At 38.9% G+C, this 12,632-nt stretch overlaps 1 protein-coding gene across 1 annotated transcript in view; it reads left to right on the forward strand.

The window, feature by feature from the left end:
• The window catches only part of LOC115069430 (nck-associated protein 1-like), a gene marked incomplete at its 5' end in the record, with an annotated part of 25,626 nt that overhangs the window by 2,023 nt on the left and 10,971 nt on the right, over window positions 1–12,632 (forward strand). The window contains 2 exons of the mRNA XM_029561046.1: window positions 11–127; window positions 674–783. Of these exons, the coding sequence (XP_029416906.1) occupies window positions 11–127; window positions 674–783 (227 nt within the window). The remainder of the gene's footprint in view (window positions 1–10; window positions 128–673; window positions 784–12,632) is intronic.

A 12,632-nucleotide genomic window follows, 5' to 3' on the forward strand; every position in this document is an offset into this window, starting at 1 on the left:
TTTTCCTTAGAAAAAATTAGTCCAGAAGAAGAATATAAAATCGCCTGCCTCCTCATGGTCTTTGTAGCAGTTTCTTTGCCAACACTGGCCAGTAATGTGATGTCTCAGTACAGCCCTGCTATAGAAGGTACTGGTGGTTAGAACTGTTTTGACAAGGGAAAGAGTATTGGTTTTAGTATATTATATACTTTTCTTCTTAAGTAATTGATGTTCTTTTCTGGTAAAATATGGATTAAGTTCTGCCATGTAGTAGCTTAGTACCTGTGGCATTCTGCTGCTTTTTTAAAGTTCTGGTTTTCTGATGGTTGAAATGTGTATGAATGAGCTCAGAAGTACGTAGAGGATGGTGGGAAATTATCCAAATCATGGAATTATTTCAAGGACTGAATGAAGAAATGTGCTTAAACCAGTTTAGCATTTGTCTTTTAAGTTTCCAAGATAGTGTAAAACTAATGTACCATGTCTTTTGAAAATATGTTTGTATGATATAAAACTGACCTGAGTATTTACTGCTTCCTTACTATATATTTTACGAAAGTAAAAGGAAAACAATCAGTTTGCACCCTGACTCTACTGTTCATCTTGCCACTGTTTATGTAGACTTACCCTCTATGTGCTACTTTATATTTTGGGATCATACAGAATCTACATAATCCTGTTTGCACTTTCTCAGGACACTGCAACAATATACATTGTTTGGCCAAAGCCATCAACCAGATTGCTGCAGCTTTGTTTACAATTCACAAGGGAAGTATCGAAGACCGTCTTAAAGAATTCCTGGCGGTATGTTTCTTTAAATGGTAAAACTTGTGACATTTCATGAAGAAAACTAAAAATGATCACTAGGATGTGTAACAGTATATTCTTCTTATTTTTACATTTTACTTAGTATCTGCTAATGCGTTTTTGTTTTCCATTTTTTTGCCCCCATAAATCTTGCCTACTTTGTAATTTTTTTCTCAGTTTTGTTTTTGGAAAGAGAAACAGTCAAAATTAAGATTATCATCCTTTTCCCTTCAGTTTGGGTGTCTTTCTACTTCTAGAGCTCTGCAGTGCAAATCTTTTTTCTTAAACTGATGTTTAGACTACCCTAGAGATTTCCCTAACATTAGGAAGATTTTTTAAAAAAGGAAAACTGAAGCAAGAGAGAATGTATCCTTTAGAAAGATACAGTTATTTCCATTTCTTTGGAGAAGGGCTATAAATGGTCACAAATTCCACAGTAAAAATACTGCTTACAAACTCACTGCTGGCATGTGCTTGTAGTCCCATGACTAATGGTGAGGCAGAGACAGGAGGATTATGAGTTCCCCATCCCCACCAGCACCCCTCCACAGCCCCGCCCCCACTGGAGCCCATAAACTCCTTCATCCCCATTAAGGCCCACTGTGTCAAGTGTCTCCAGACATTCCCCAGTGCAAGTCCATCCTCTGAGGTCTAGTCAGCCTATCAAGAGTCCCTTGTTTTAGGAAGATCAGTTCTTCCTCACCTAGCAGTAATCAGTTGCCAATATTTCTCCAACTAAGATTGGGGTATGCTGTTCATTTCCCCTGTTCTATGCTGGATTTTTGTTTGCCTGAGTTTGTATGGGACTTGTGTATACTGACACCTTTCCTATATAATTATATGAGCAGGGTCCCAGGAGCTTGTAGGACTGTTTTCATATGGTCATGCACCTCCTCCCTGGTTCTTACCATCTTTCCACCCTCTCTTCCATGATAGTCCCTGAGCCCTCAGTGAGTGAAGTTTAATATAGGAGTCCTGTCTAAGAACCAGCATTCTGTAGATTCTTAATTGCTACATTTTACCCATTTGTGACCTTTTGTATTCCTGTTTCATAAGGGAGCTTCATTAATGAGAACTGAGATACTCATTGCTGTCCTTTTCTTTACCCCTGTTCTATATTCAATGTGCCTTAGGTGTAGAGGTTGCATTGTAGATGTGTTGCTTAAGTCTGGGCAATTCACAGTGTCTGTGTGTGACCAGTTATACTTGGTAATGGTCTTCAGCTGGTGCAAAATAAGCTTCTTTGATGAGTAGTGACTGGGATATTTGTCTGTAAATATAAGGATACATATTTTGCACACAGTAAGAAATTATTCTAGGGGTATGACAGTCTTAGGGTTTTCTCTAACATCTATGACCATTCAAGCCATGTGTATTTGATTATGTTTACAGTGCCACACTTGAGTTTCCTCCCACTGAGTGGGTTTTTAGACCAATTAGGTAGTTGTTGATTGCCTCCAAGATAAAAGTGCTACTACTGCACCAATGTCATACACTGTGCCGGCCATTGATATGGTAATTTGGTCTTGAAACTGGTGTCGGACCATCAATTGATGTTTTCCCTTGGCACCTTCATATTGCTCTCCAAAACTGAGACTCAGCCTTCAGGGGATCAGTTGCAGCTCTATTGCTCTAAATCCTGTGTCCAAAGCGAGGTATGCTCTGTCTTTGGCAGTAGGGTCTTACCTTCAAGTTCTGGGAGGCCATCAAGAGCTGTAGCAATAGCCTGTGTGATTTTGGGAGTCTCTTGGACTACCCTGGCCAACAACTCAACAGAAGGGTTCTCCTGTCTGGCACTATTTATTGCTATGTAGCCTTCAGCTATACACATGGGACTCATGTAGAGATATTGTATGTGTAATTTGTCATTAGGTTGTTGGGCTAATATGATTCCCTCTGGTTTTTTAAAACTTGCTAGGTATTATTTGTCACCCCACCCCCATCTCCCCATCTAGCCCTTCTGCCATGGTTTCCCTAAATTAAAGTGTTTCCATTTTCCCCATTTCTCCCTTGATAATACCAGTCTCCTATGATCCCACCTCTCTTGAGCTCCTTCTTTCCTTTTATCCCCAATGTTTCTGGTATAACCCTCCCTTGTCCCTCCCGTTTAAATAGCCCCCATTTTTGTCCGTATCTCCTACTGTTCTTCTCTTTCACGTGCTTTCTTGCCCTTTACCTTCCTGGTTCCTTTGAATTATTCTGATTCCTCTAGTTATGTTTGGATACTTATAAGGATTTGGTGATAGGCTCCACATATGAGGGAGAACATACATCATTTGTTTTTCTGGGTCTGTGTTAGTTCATTTAATATAACAGTTTCAAGTTCCATCCATCATTTACCTGAAAATTTCTGGATTTTGTCTTTCTTTACTGCTAAGTAGAACTCCATTGTATAAATGTATGACATTTTCATTATCCACTTATCATTTAAGGGACACTTAGGTTGCTTCCATGTCTTAGCTATTGTGAAAAGAGCAGCAACAAACATGGATGTACAAGTGTCTCTGCAGTAGGATAAGTCCTTTGGGTATATGCCAAGGAGTGATATAACTAGATCAAATGGTAGGTTCATTTTTAGTTTTTTAAGAGTTTTCCACACTGTTTTTCTTAGTGGTTGCAGGAGTTTCCATAGCAGTTGCAGTCCCACCATCAGTAAGTGCTGCCCTTTCTCCATATCCTCTCCAACGTTTAGATTCATTTATTCTCTTGATTTTAGCCAGTCTGACTAGGGTAAGATGAAATCTTAAGGTGGTTTTAATTTCCATTTCCCTAATTACTAATGATATTGAACACCTTTTAAGATGTTTCTCAGTCATCTTTATTTCTTCTTTTAGAATTCTCTGTTCAGATCCTTAGCCCATCTTTTAATTGGGTTACTTGCTTTCTTGATTTTTTTGTTTTTTGAGTTCTTTATATATTCTGAATGTTAAACATATGTCAGATGTGTCACTGGTGAAGATTTTTTCCCACTCTGTGGGTGTCCCCTTCCTTGGTTGTTTCTTTTGCTGTACAGAAACTTTTTAGTTTAATGAAGTCCCATGTATTGACTACTGACCTTAATTCCTGAGCAATTGCTGTCTGGTTTAGAAAGTCCTTTACAACACCTGTATCTTGTAGGTTATTGCCAATGTTTTCTTCTAACAGTTTCAGAGTTTCAGGTTTTACATTGAGGTCTTTGATCCATTTGGAGTTGAGTTTTGTGCAAGGTGAAAGATAGGGGTTTAGTTCCATTGTTCTACAGGTGGAGATCCAGTTTTGCCAGCACCATTTGTTGAACATGCTGCCTTTCCTCCAATGAATGTTTATGGCCCCTTTGCCAAGTGTCAGGTGGCTGAAATTGCATATACTCATGTTTGGGTCTTCAGTTATGTTCCATTGATCTTCAGGTCTATTTTTGTGTCAGTACCATGTTGTTTTTATGACTATAGCTCTGTAGTATAGTTTGAAATCTTGTATAGTAATCCCCCCAGCATTGCTCTTTGTGCTTACGACTGCTTTGGCTATCCTGGGTCTTTTGTGGTTCCATATGAATTTCTGGGTGTTTTTTTCTAATTCTGTGAAGAACGTCATAGGGATTTTGGTTGGCATTGCATTGAATCTGTATATGGCTTTTGACCATTTTTACGGTATTAATTCTTCCAATCTGTGAGCATGGAAGTTCCCTCCATCTTCTGGTGTCTTCCTCAATCTCTTTCTTTAAAAATTAAAAAAATTTCATTGTAGAGGCCTTTAATGTCTTTGGTCAGGTTTATTTTAAGATTTTTTTCATTTTGAGGCTATTATGAATGGGAGAGTTTTTATGTACTTTTTCTCTAATTGCTTGTTATTGGTTTATAGAAAGGCTACTGTTTTTTGTAGATTAATTTTATAACCTGCCACTTTACTGAAAGTGTTAATGATTTCTAGTAGTTTTCTGGTGGAATTTTTGGCATCTCTTAGATGTAATATATCATCTGCAAAAAGGGATATTTGACCTCTTCTTTGCCAATTGGCACTCCTTTAATTTACTTCTCTTGTCTTATTGCTCTAGCAAGAGTTTCAAGCACTATATTAAAAAGGAGTGGAGATAGTGGACAGCCTTGTCTGGTTCCTGATTTTAATGGTAATGCTTCTAGTTTTTCTCCATTTAAGATGATGGTGACTGTGGGTTTGTGGTATATAGCTTTAATTACTTTAATTATGTTATGTTCCTCCAGTGCATTTCCCTCTAGGACTTTTAACATAAATGCATGTTGAATTTTGTCAAAGGCCTTCTCTATATCTATTGAGATGACAATGTGTTTTTTGTCTTTGAATCCATTTATATGATTTATGATGTTGATTGACTTATGGATATTGAACCATCCCTGCATCTCTGGAATAAAGCCAACTTGGTCATGGTGGATGATCTTTTTGATGTGTGTCTGTATGTGGTTTGCAAGTATTTTGTTGAGAATTTTTGCATCTATGTTCATTAAGTAAATGGATCTGTAGTTTTCTTTTTTGGTTGTATCTTTACCTGGTTTTGGTATTAGAGTAATGCTGGCTTCATTCCTTCTTAGAAGGAGTTTAGAAGTTCTCTCTCTGTTTCTATCTTTTTGAATAAATTAAGTAGTATTGGATGTAGATCTTTAAATGTCTGGTAGAGTTCTGCTGTGAATCCACCTGGGCCTGGGCTTTTTTTAGTCCGGAGGTTTTGTATCACTGTTTCAATTTCCTTATATGTTACAGGTCTGTTTCAGCTGTTGATCTCTTCTTGGTTTAGCTTTTATGATTCCCATGATTTTAAATACATATCCATTTCCTTTAGATTTTCAGATTTAATAGAATATAGGTTTTTAAAGTAATCCCTAATAATGTTCTGGATCTTTTTGTTGTCTATTTTGATGTTTCCCCTTTTATCTCTGATTTTGTTGATTTGGAGCTGTTCTTCCTTTCTTTTGGTTAACTGGACTAAGGGCCTGTCTACCTTGTTTATCTTTTCAAAGAAACAGCTCTTAGATTTGTTGATTCTTTGTACTGTTTTCTTTGTTTCTATTGCACTAATTTCTTCTCTGATTTTTGTTATTTCTTCTTATCTGCTGGGACTTCATTCGTTGTTGCTTTTCAAGTGTCTTGAATTGCAATGTTAAGTCATTTATTTGTGTTCCTTCTGATTGTTTAATGTTGGCACTTAGACCTGTAAACTTCCCTCTTAGGACTGCTTTTAAAGTGTCCCAGAGGCTTTGTCTTGTCCTTTTGATTTAGTTCCAAGAATACTTTTATTTTTTTCTTAATTTCTCCTTTGACCCACTCATAATTCAGGAGTGTGGTGTTTAACCTCCCTGAGTTCATGTAGTCACTAGGGCTTCTTCTGGTGTTGATTTTAAGCTTTATTGCATTGTGGTCTGATAGAATGCATAGAATTATTTCACTTTTTTGTGTTTGTTGGGGCATGTTTTTTGCCCCAGGTATTTGTTGAGGCTTGTTTTGTGCCCAAGAATGTGATCAGTTTTGGAGAAAGTTCTGTGAGGTGCTGAATAGATAGTAAATTCTTTGGTGCTTGGGTGGAATGCTCTAGATCTCTGTTAGGCCCATTTGATGTATGGTATTGCTTAATTCAGATGTTTCTCTGCTTAGTCTTTATCCTGTTGACCTGTCTAATAGAGACAGTAAGGTATTGAAGTCCCCTACTATTAGTGAGTTAGGATTAATCTATATCTTAAACTTCTATAGTACTGTTTCTATGAAGTTGGGTGCACCAGAGTTTGTTGCATAAATATTCATGATTATAATATCTTCTTGATCCATTGTTCCTTTGATTAGAATGAAGCCACACTCTTTATCTCTTCTGATTAATTTTAATTTGAAGTCTATTTTGTCAGATATTAGAATTGTAATACCTGCTTGTTACTTAGAGTCATTTGCTTGGAATCTTTTTTTTTTTTTCTTTCCATCCTTTCACCCTAAGGTAGTGTCTACCTTGAAGGTAAGATGAGTTTCTTGGCCAGGTGTGGTGACACATGCCTTTAATCCCGGTACTTGGGAAGCAGAGGCAAGTGTATCTCTGTGAGTTCAAGGCCAGCCTGGTCAACATAGTGAGTTCCAGGCCAGCTGGGGCTACAGCGAGACCCTGTCTCAAAAAGACTATCCTTGGAACAACATGAATTTCTTATAGATAACAGATAGGTTTTCTTTCTTGATCCATTCAACTAGCCTGTGTCTTTTTCCAGGAGAATTGAGGCCATTGATATTTAGTGTTGTTATTGAAATATGTGTATTGAATATTGAATACTGTCATTTTAATTTCTCTTTGCATCTTGATCTGTGTTTCCACAGTTATACCTTCATTTACTTTCTTTCTGCTACCCCTTGGGTCTAGTCATTCCTTTCTTCAGCTCTTTGTATTGCCTCAAGAATTCTGTGAAGGGCTGGCCTTGTGAACATGAATTTTTTCAGCGTATTTATGTCGTGGAAGATTTTTCTTTCCCCTTCAACTTGAATGAACATTTTTGCTGGGTAAAATATTCTGGGTTGACATCTGCTGGGAATACTTTGGGCCAGACTCTTCTGGCTTTCATAGTTTGCACTGAAAAGTTGGCTGTAATTCTGATGGGTTTTCCTTTATATGTGACTTGTTTTTCTTTTGCATCTTTCAGTATTCCCTCTTTGTTGTGTACGTTTAATATATTTACTGTGATATGCTGTGGGGAGTTTCTTTTCTGGTCCTGTCTATTTGGTGCTTCTTGTTTTTGTATTTCTATGTACTTTTTGTATTTATATGGGCATGTCTTTCTTTAATTTGGGGAAATCTTCTTCTGTAGTCCTGTTGAAGATGTGGTCCATACCTTTATCCTGAGTTTCTTCTTTCTCTATGCCTATGATGGGTGAATTTGGTCTTTTCATTGTATCCCACATTTTCTGCATATTCCATTCCTGTGTTTTCTTAAATTTTTCATAATCTTGCTTGAGTGGTCCGATTTGTCAACTTTATTGTCAAGTCTTGATATTCTGTTTTCCATTTCATTCGTTCTATTGGTGAGGCTTCTCCTGTCATTTCTAATTGGTTTATTGCGTGTTTCACTTCCTTCTTCATTTCAGCCTGAGTTTTCTTCAATGTTTCTTACTCTTTTATGAATTCAGTCAGAAGTTTATCCCTATCTTCTTTTATTTCTTTGATTTGTTTGTTTGTGTGTTCTTTAAATTCATTGAATTCGGCCAGGTCTGGTGGGTACACACCTTTAGTTCAAGCACTTGGGAGGCAGAGGCTGGCAAATTTCAGTGAGTTCAAGGTCAGCCTGTTCTACATAGCAAGTTCCAGGCCAGCCAGGGGCTACAAGGAGACCCTGTCTCCAAAACACAAAAAGTTTGTTCGTTCATTCATTCATTCATTGAATTCTTTGATCATGTTTATAATTGTGCTTTTTAATTCTGTGACCTGGATTATCTCTCAGGGTTCTCATTGTACACCTCCTCTATAGGACTGTTGGTGTTTGGTCGGGACATATTATTTGGATTTTTCTTTTTTTTCTTCTTTTTTTTCAATTTTGGCATGTGGATTTGTTTCGTTATTTCCGATTCTGGTGTGAGACTCAAGCCTTCCTTTGTTGGGTTTAAGCCTGTTTCTGTTTGTATACTTGATGCGCCTTTGTTCTTTTCTTACTGGGTATGAAAAGCTTGTTGGTCTAGGCATCAGTTTCTCTCTTCTGTTTTTATATTGGAGGGGCCAGATGGCTCTAGACCAGCTACTCAGGAGTTCCCGCAGAGGCTCAAGTCAGATGAGGATCAGATGCTCTCAGGCTTCCTCCTAAGGTCTAGGCCCCTCTAGTCAGCAGGCACAGCACAATTTGGGAAGCTTGCTAAGTGGAGGTTGGATTCAGGCGATCTCAGGCAGTCTGCAAAGTTCTGGGCCCCTACTAAAGAGCAGAGAAGCCCAACACTGCAGCAGTGGGAGAGGCTGTAGGTGGTCCCAATGTAGGGGGATGGACAAAGCACATTTGGAAACCTCATCGCTTAGCAGAGTTAAGAGGGTAGTCCAGAGGTCTGGGGTGCTAAAAGCAAAAGCGGGCCTGTGCCTAAGGCTAGAAGGAGAACAGGATATGGGATAGGGGAGACTGGAGTTGTTCAAGTTTTAGGGGAGTCAAGGCGTCATGGGTGGGATTGGACTTAACTAAGGAAAAAGGCTGGTCTAGGGAATTCAAGGCAAGTTGGGGGTGGGGACAGCCTATGGAGGCTCTAAGAAAACTAGACTGAAGAATTGAACTGGTCTGGGTACAGGGGATCAGGACGCAGCAGGTGAATCTGGATTAAGAGGGTAGTCCAGAGATCTGGGGTGCTAAGAGTAGAAGTAGGTGGGTGCCAAAGGCTAGAAGGAGCACAGGATGTGGGGGATGGGAGATTGAATTTGCTCAGGTTGTGGGAGTCGAGGCACAGTAGGCAGGATCAGACTTACCAGGGAAGAAGGCTGGTCTCAGGAATCCCAGGCAGGTCAAGGGGTGGGGACAGCCTGTGGAGGCAAACTAGACTGAAGAATTGAACTGGTCTGGGTGCAGGGGATCAGGATGCAGTGGGTGGATCTGGACGAAAAGGGTAGTCCAGAGATCTGGGGTGCTAAGAGCAGAAGCTGGCCTGTGTCCAAAGCTAGAAAGAGAACAGGGTATGGGGCCCCTCTTTTTTATTTTAAAACCAAATATAGCAGCTGGGCATGGTGGCACACACCTTTAATCCCAGCGCTTGGGAGGCAGAGGCTGGCAGATCTCTGTGAGTTCAAAGCCAGCCTGGTCTACATAGTGAATTCCAGGCCAGCTGCCACTATAGGGAGACCCTGTCTCAAAAAGACCAAAAAAATAAATAAACAACAACAACAAAAAAAACCCCAATAACTTAGGGAGAAAACTTAAGTTTGAAAATAGTATTATTTTCCTTCTAGTTGCTTTATTTTATTCAGGATTTGCTGTCCTAATCTCACAATATTACTATGAATCAAACTCAGCATGAAATAGTCTTCTTATTAAGATCTAAGAAACATATAGTAGATCCTTCTGTCTATAGAAGATGCATTCCAAGGCCCCTTTCTCACCACAGTGGATGCTTGAAGCCAGGGATAGTACTGAACCGTACACACATTCTTTCCCTTTGGATAAGTTTAGTTTATAAACTAAATACAGTAAGATACTAATAAAGTAATAGTACTGTTTTAGCAATATGATATAAAGGAGAATGTGGTCGCTCTCAGAATATCTTCTTGTACTGTGTTCAACCTTCTTTTGATAAGAGTGTGTGAGGTGTGTGTATGGTAAATGGTATAGACGTTGTGGCACAGCATGAGGATGGTGTTGATTTTCTGGCAGTGTTTCAGAAGAGGATCATCTGCTTAGGTGATACTACTCATAAATCCATGAGAATGTTACTACTTGCTACCAAAAGATACTAATGTCTGCCCGTCAGACACGATTTAGTGTAGCTCTTGGATGTTAGGCGTAGATAATGTCAGTGGTTGGGGATTCTTCAGTGTTTTGCAGAAACTTTGGGGAAGAATATTATAATCAAAAGTTGTTTGTTTTTAACTCATGAATGTGTTGCTGTAGAGGTTTTAATCCTTCAGTGATCGTATGCTTGACTTCAGTGTTATATTCCACCCAGGATCTTACTTCATTAATCTTACTCCTCAAAATCTGTGCAGTTTGAAGCATTTGGGCATATTTCAATAGTATCTGTTTTGTTGGTTCTGCCCTAGTCTCTTCATCTTCCTCGTTCTCTATAGATGACTCAGTTCTTAATTTCTCACTTGTTAACACTGCTTAGTGGACTTCAATGTATTGTTCCACTTCTTCATCAAACATTTCAACAAGTTCTTCTCTACCAACTTGTCTTGTTATTAATTTTAAATTTTTTCCTGACTTCTCTAATCTGTCCTAGAAAGCCTTTAAAATTATTCATCACTGCATCCATGATTTCTTTATACAGTTTCTGGTTTTTGTCCATTGCAGTTTTAATGAATGTTACTGTATCCACAATAGCACATCATTTTCAGTGCTGCATTATGTACAGGTTACTGACTGATCAATTTGGTGATTGATTGCAATGAAATACCAGGCAGCTGGATGTGGCCTTAACTAAATAATGCCCTGGTCAAGGGGCTGAAGCAATGAGATTTTATTTGGAAGCAAAAATAGACTTTCATTGTCTCTTTTGCAGACAAATTTAGTATGGCCAGGTATATTGTCAATTATTAATAGGACTTTTGTTTGTTTGAGATAGCGTCTCTTTGTAGTACCAGCTGGCCTGAAGCTCACTATCTAGATCAGGCTGGCCTAAATCTCAAGAGATCTGCCTGCCTCTGCCTCCTGAGTACTGGGATTAAAAGTGTGAGCCACCATGCCGAGTTTATTATTAATAGGGCTTTTTATTCCAGATCTTCTTCCAACTTTTTCACGTCCGGGGTGTTGCATAAACAAGATGGTTCTCACCCACACCTTCTGATTATGATGCTAGAACATGGGCAGATAATTTGGGGTTTTTGTTTTGTTGCGTGCTTTTGGGTTCTTCACTCTACTGTGACTATCTTTATCATATGCCCTGTGGCCTTGCTACATAGTGTCAGAGTTAATCTGTCCCTCATGCTTTTGCCTTGGTGCTGTACCTTTCCACTTTCCTGAATGTAAGTCCTATTTAGCATCATCTTGTTTCTATTACCATTGAAGATTTGCTTTGGAAAGTATTCTTTCAGTTTAATTGGCTTCTTCAACTCTGCAGGAAAAGTTGCAGCATCTCTGTTGGTAAATACAGCCCCTCTGATAATTTTTATAGTTTTCTGAGCAAGTCTTACAGAATTTTTAAAACTATTTTATTTACTATTTTTATTTTATGTGTATGAGTGTTATGCTTGCATGTAGGTAAGTGCACCAGTGTCATGCAATGCCCATGGAAGACAGAAGAGGCTGTTGGATACCTTGGAACTGGAGTTACGGGCAGTTGTTAGCTGCCATGTGGATGGTGGGATTCGAACCTGGGTCTTCTGCAAGAACAGTCAGTGTTCTTAACCGCTGAGCTATCTCTCTAGCCCCAAGTCTTACAGAATTTGTACAACCATCCCTTACCTACAGTAAATGGTTTCATGTTACTCCAGGGGATTCCTTGCTGACATCTGTAATATAATCAGTGGATTGGAATCCATTTTTGTTCATGTTTTTTACACTGTGATTTGACATTTTTCAGTCTTTTAGATTTTTTGTTTTTTAGGAAAGGGACTCACTATATGGTCAGCATTGACCTTGAACTCATGCTCCTTCAGCCTCAGCCACACAAATGCTGAGATTACAGACTTATGCAACCATACTTCCCCTCCCTTTTCTATCTGAACTAAGCACTTAACATGCACTATGGCTATAACGTTCCATTTGACACCTGGCAGTAAAAGTAGAACAGTAAAACTTGTTCCACAATTTCTCTGATAGATTTGTTTTTATTGTTGATTTTTGTGTCTCCAAAAATGACTATTTTTTTCTGTAAGTTGAGAACTTTTACATTTTCTCTTAAATAGAGAACTTACGGCTACTTGGCATACGCTATTTTGAACATCACTGCTGATGTGCTTTGGCACCATTGTTTAAGTAAGGCTCACTTGAACACAGGCACTGATTGTCAGTCAGTCTGATAACTTGTAAAATTGAAACCACAAAAGACAAGTCGAGCCCTCGAGTTGCAAAAGCAAGAGGCTTTTATTTTACACAGGTACCTGTGGGCACAACTCCTGACAAAGGGAGAAGCGCGCCCCAGGTCTGGGGTTTGGGGTCTTTATAGGGCAGAAGCAGCTTACAGAAGCAGAAGCGTGGTTATTGGCTAGTTTAAACTATTACAAAATGCTATAGGGAGAGCGGGGGGGCTTA

This window comes from Nannospalax galili, unplaced genomic scaffold (assembly GCF_000622305.1).
Source record: "Nannospalax galili isolate Female #2095 unplaced genomic scaffold, S.galili_v1.0 scaffold892, whole genome shotgun sequence".
NCBI classification, from domain to species: domain Eukaryota; kingdom Metazoa; phylum Chordata; class Mammalia; order Rodentia; family Spalacidae; genus Nannospalax; species Nannospalax galili.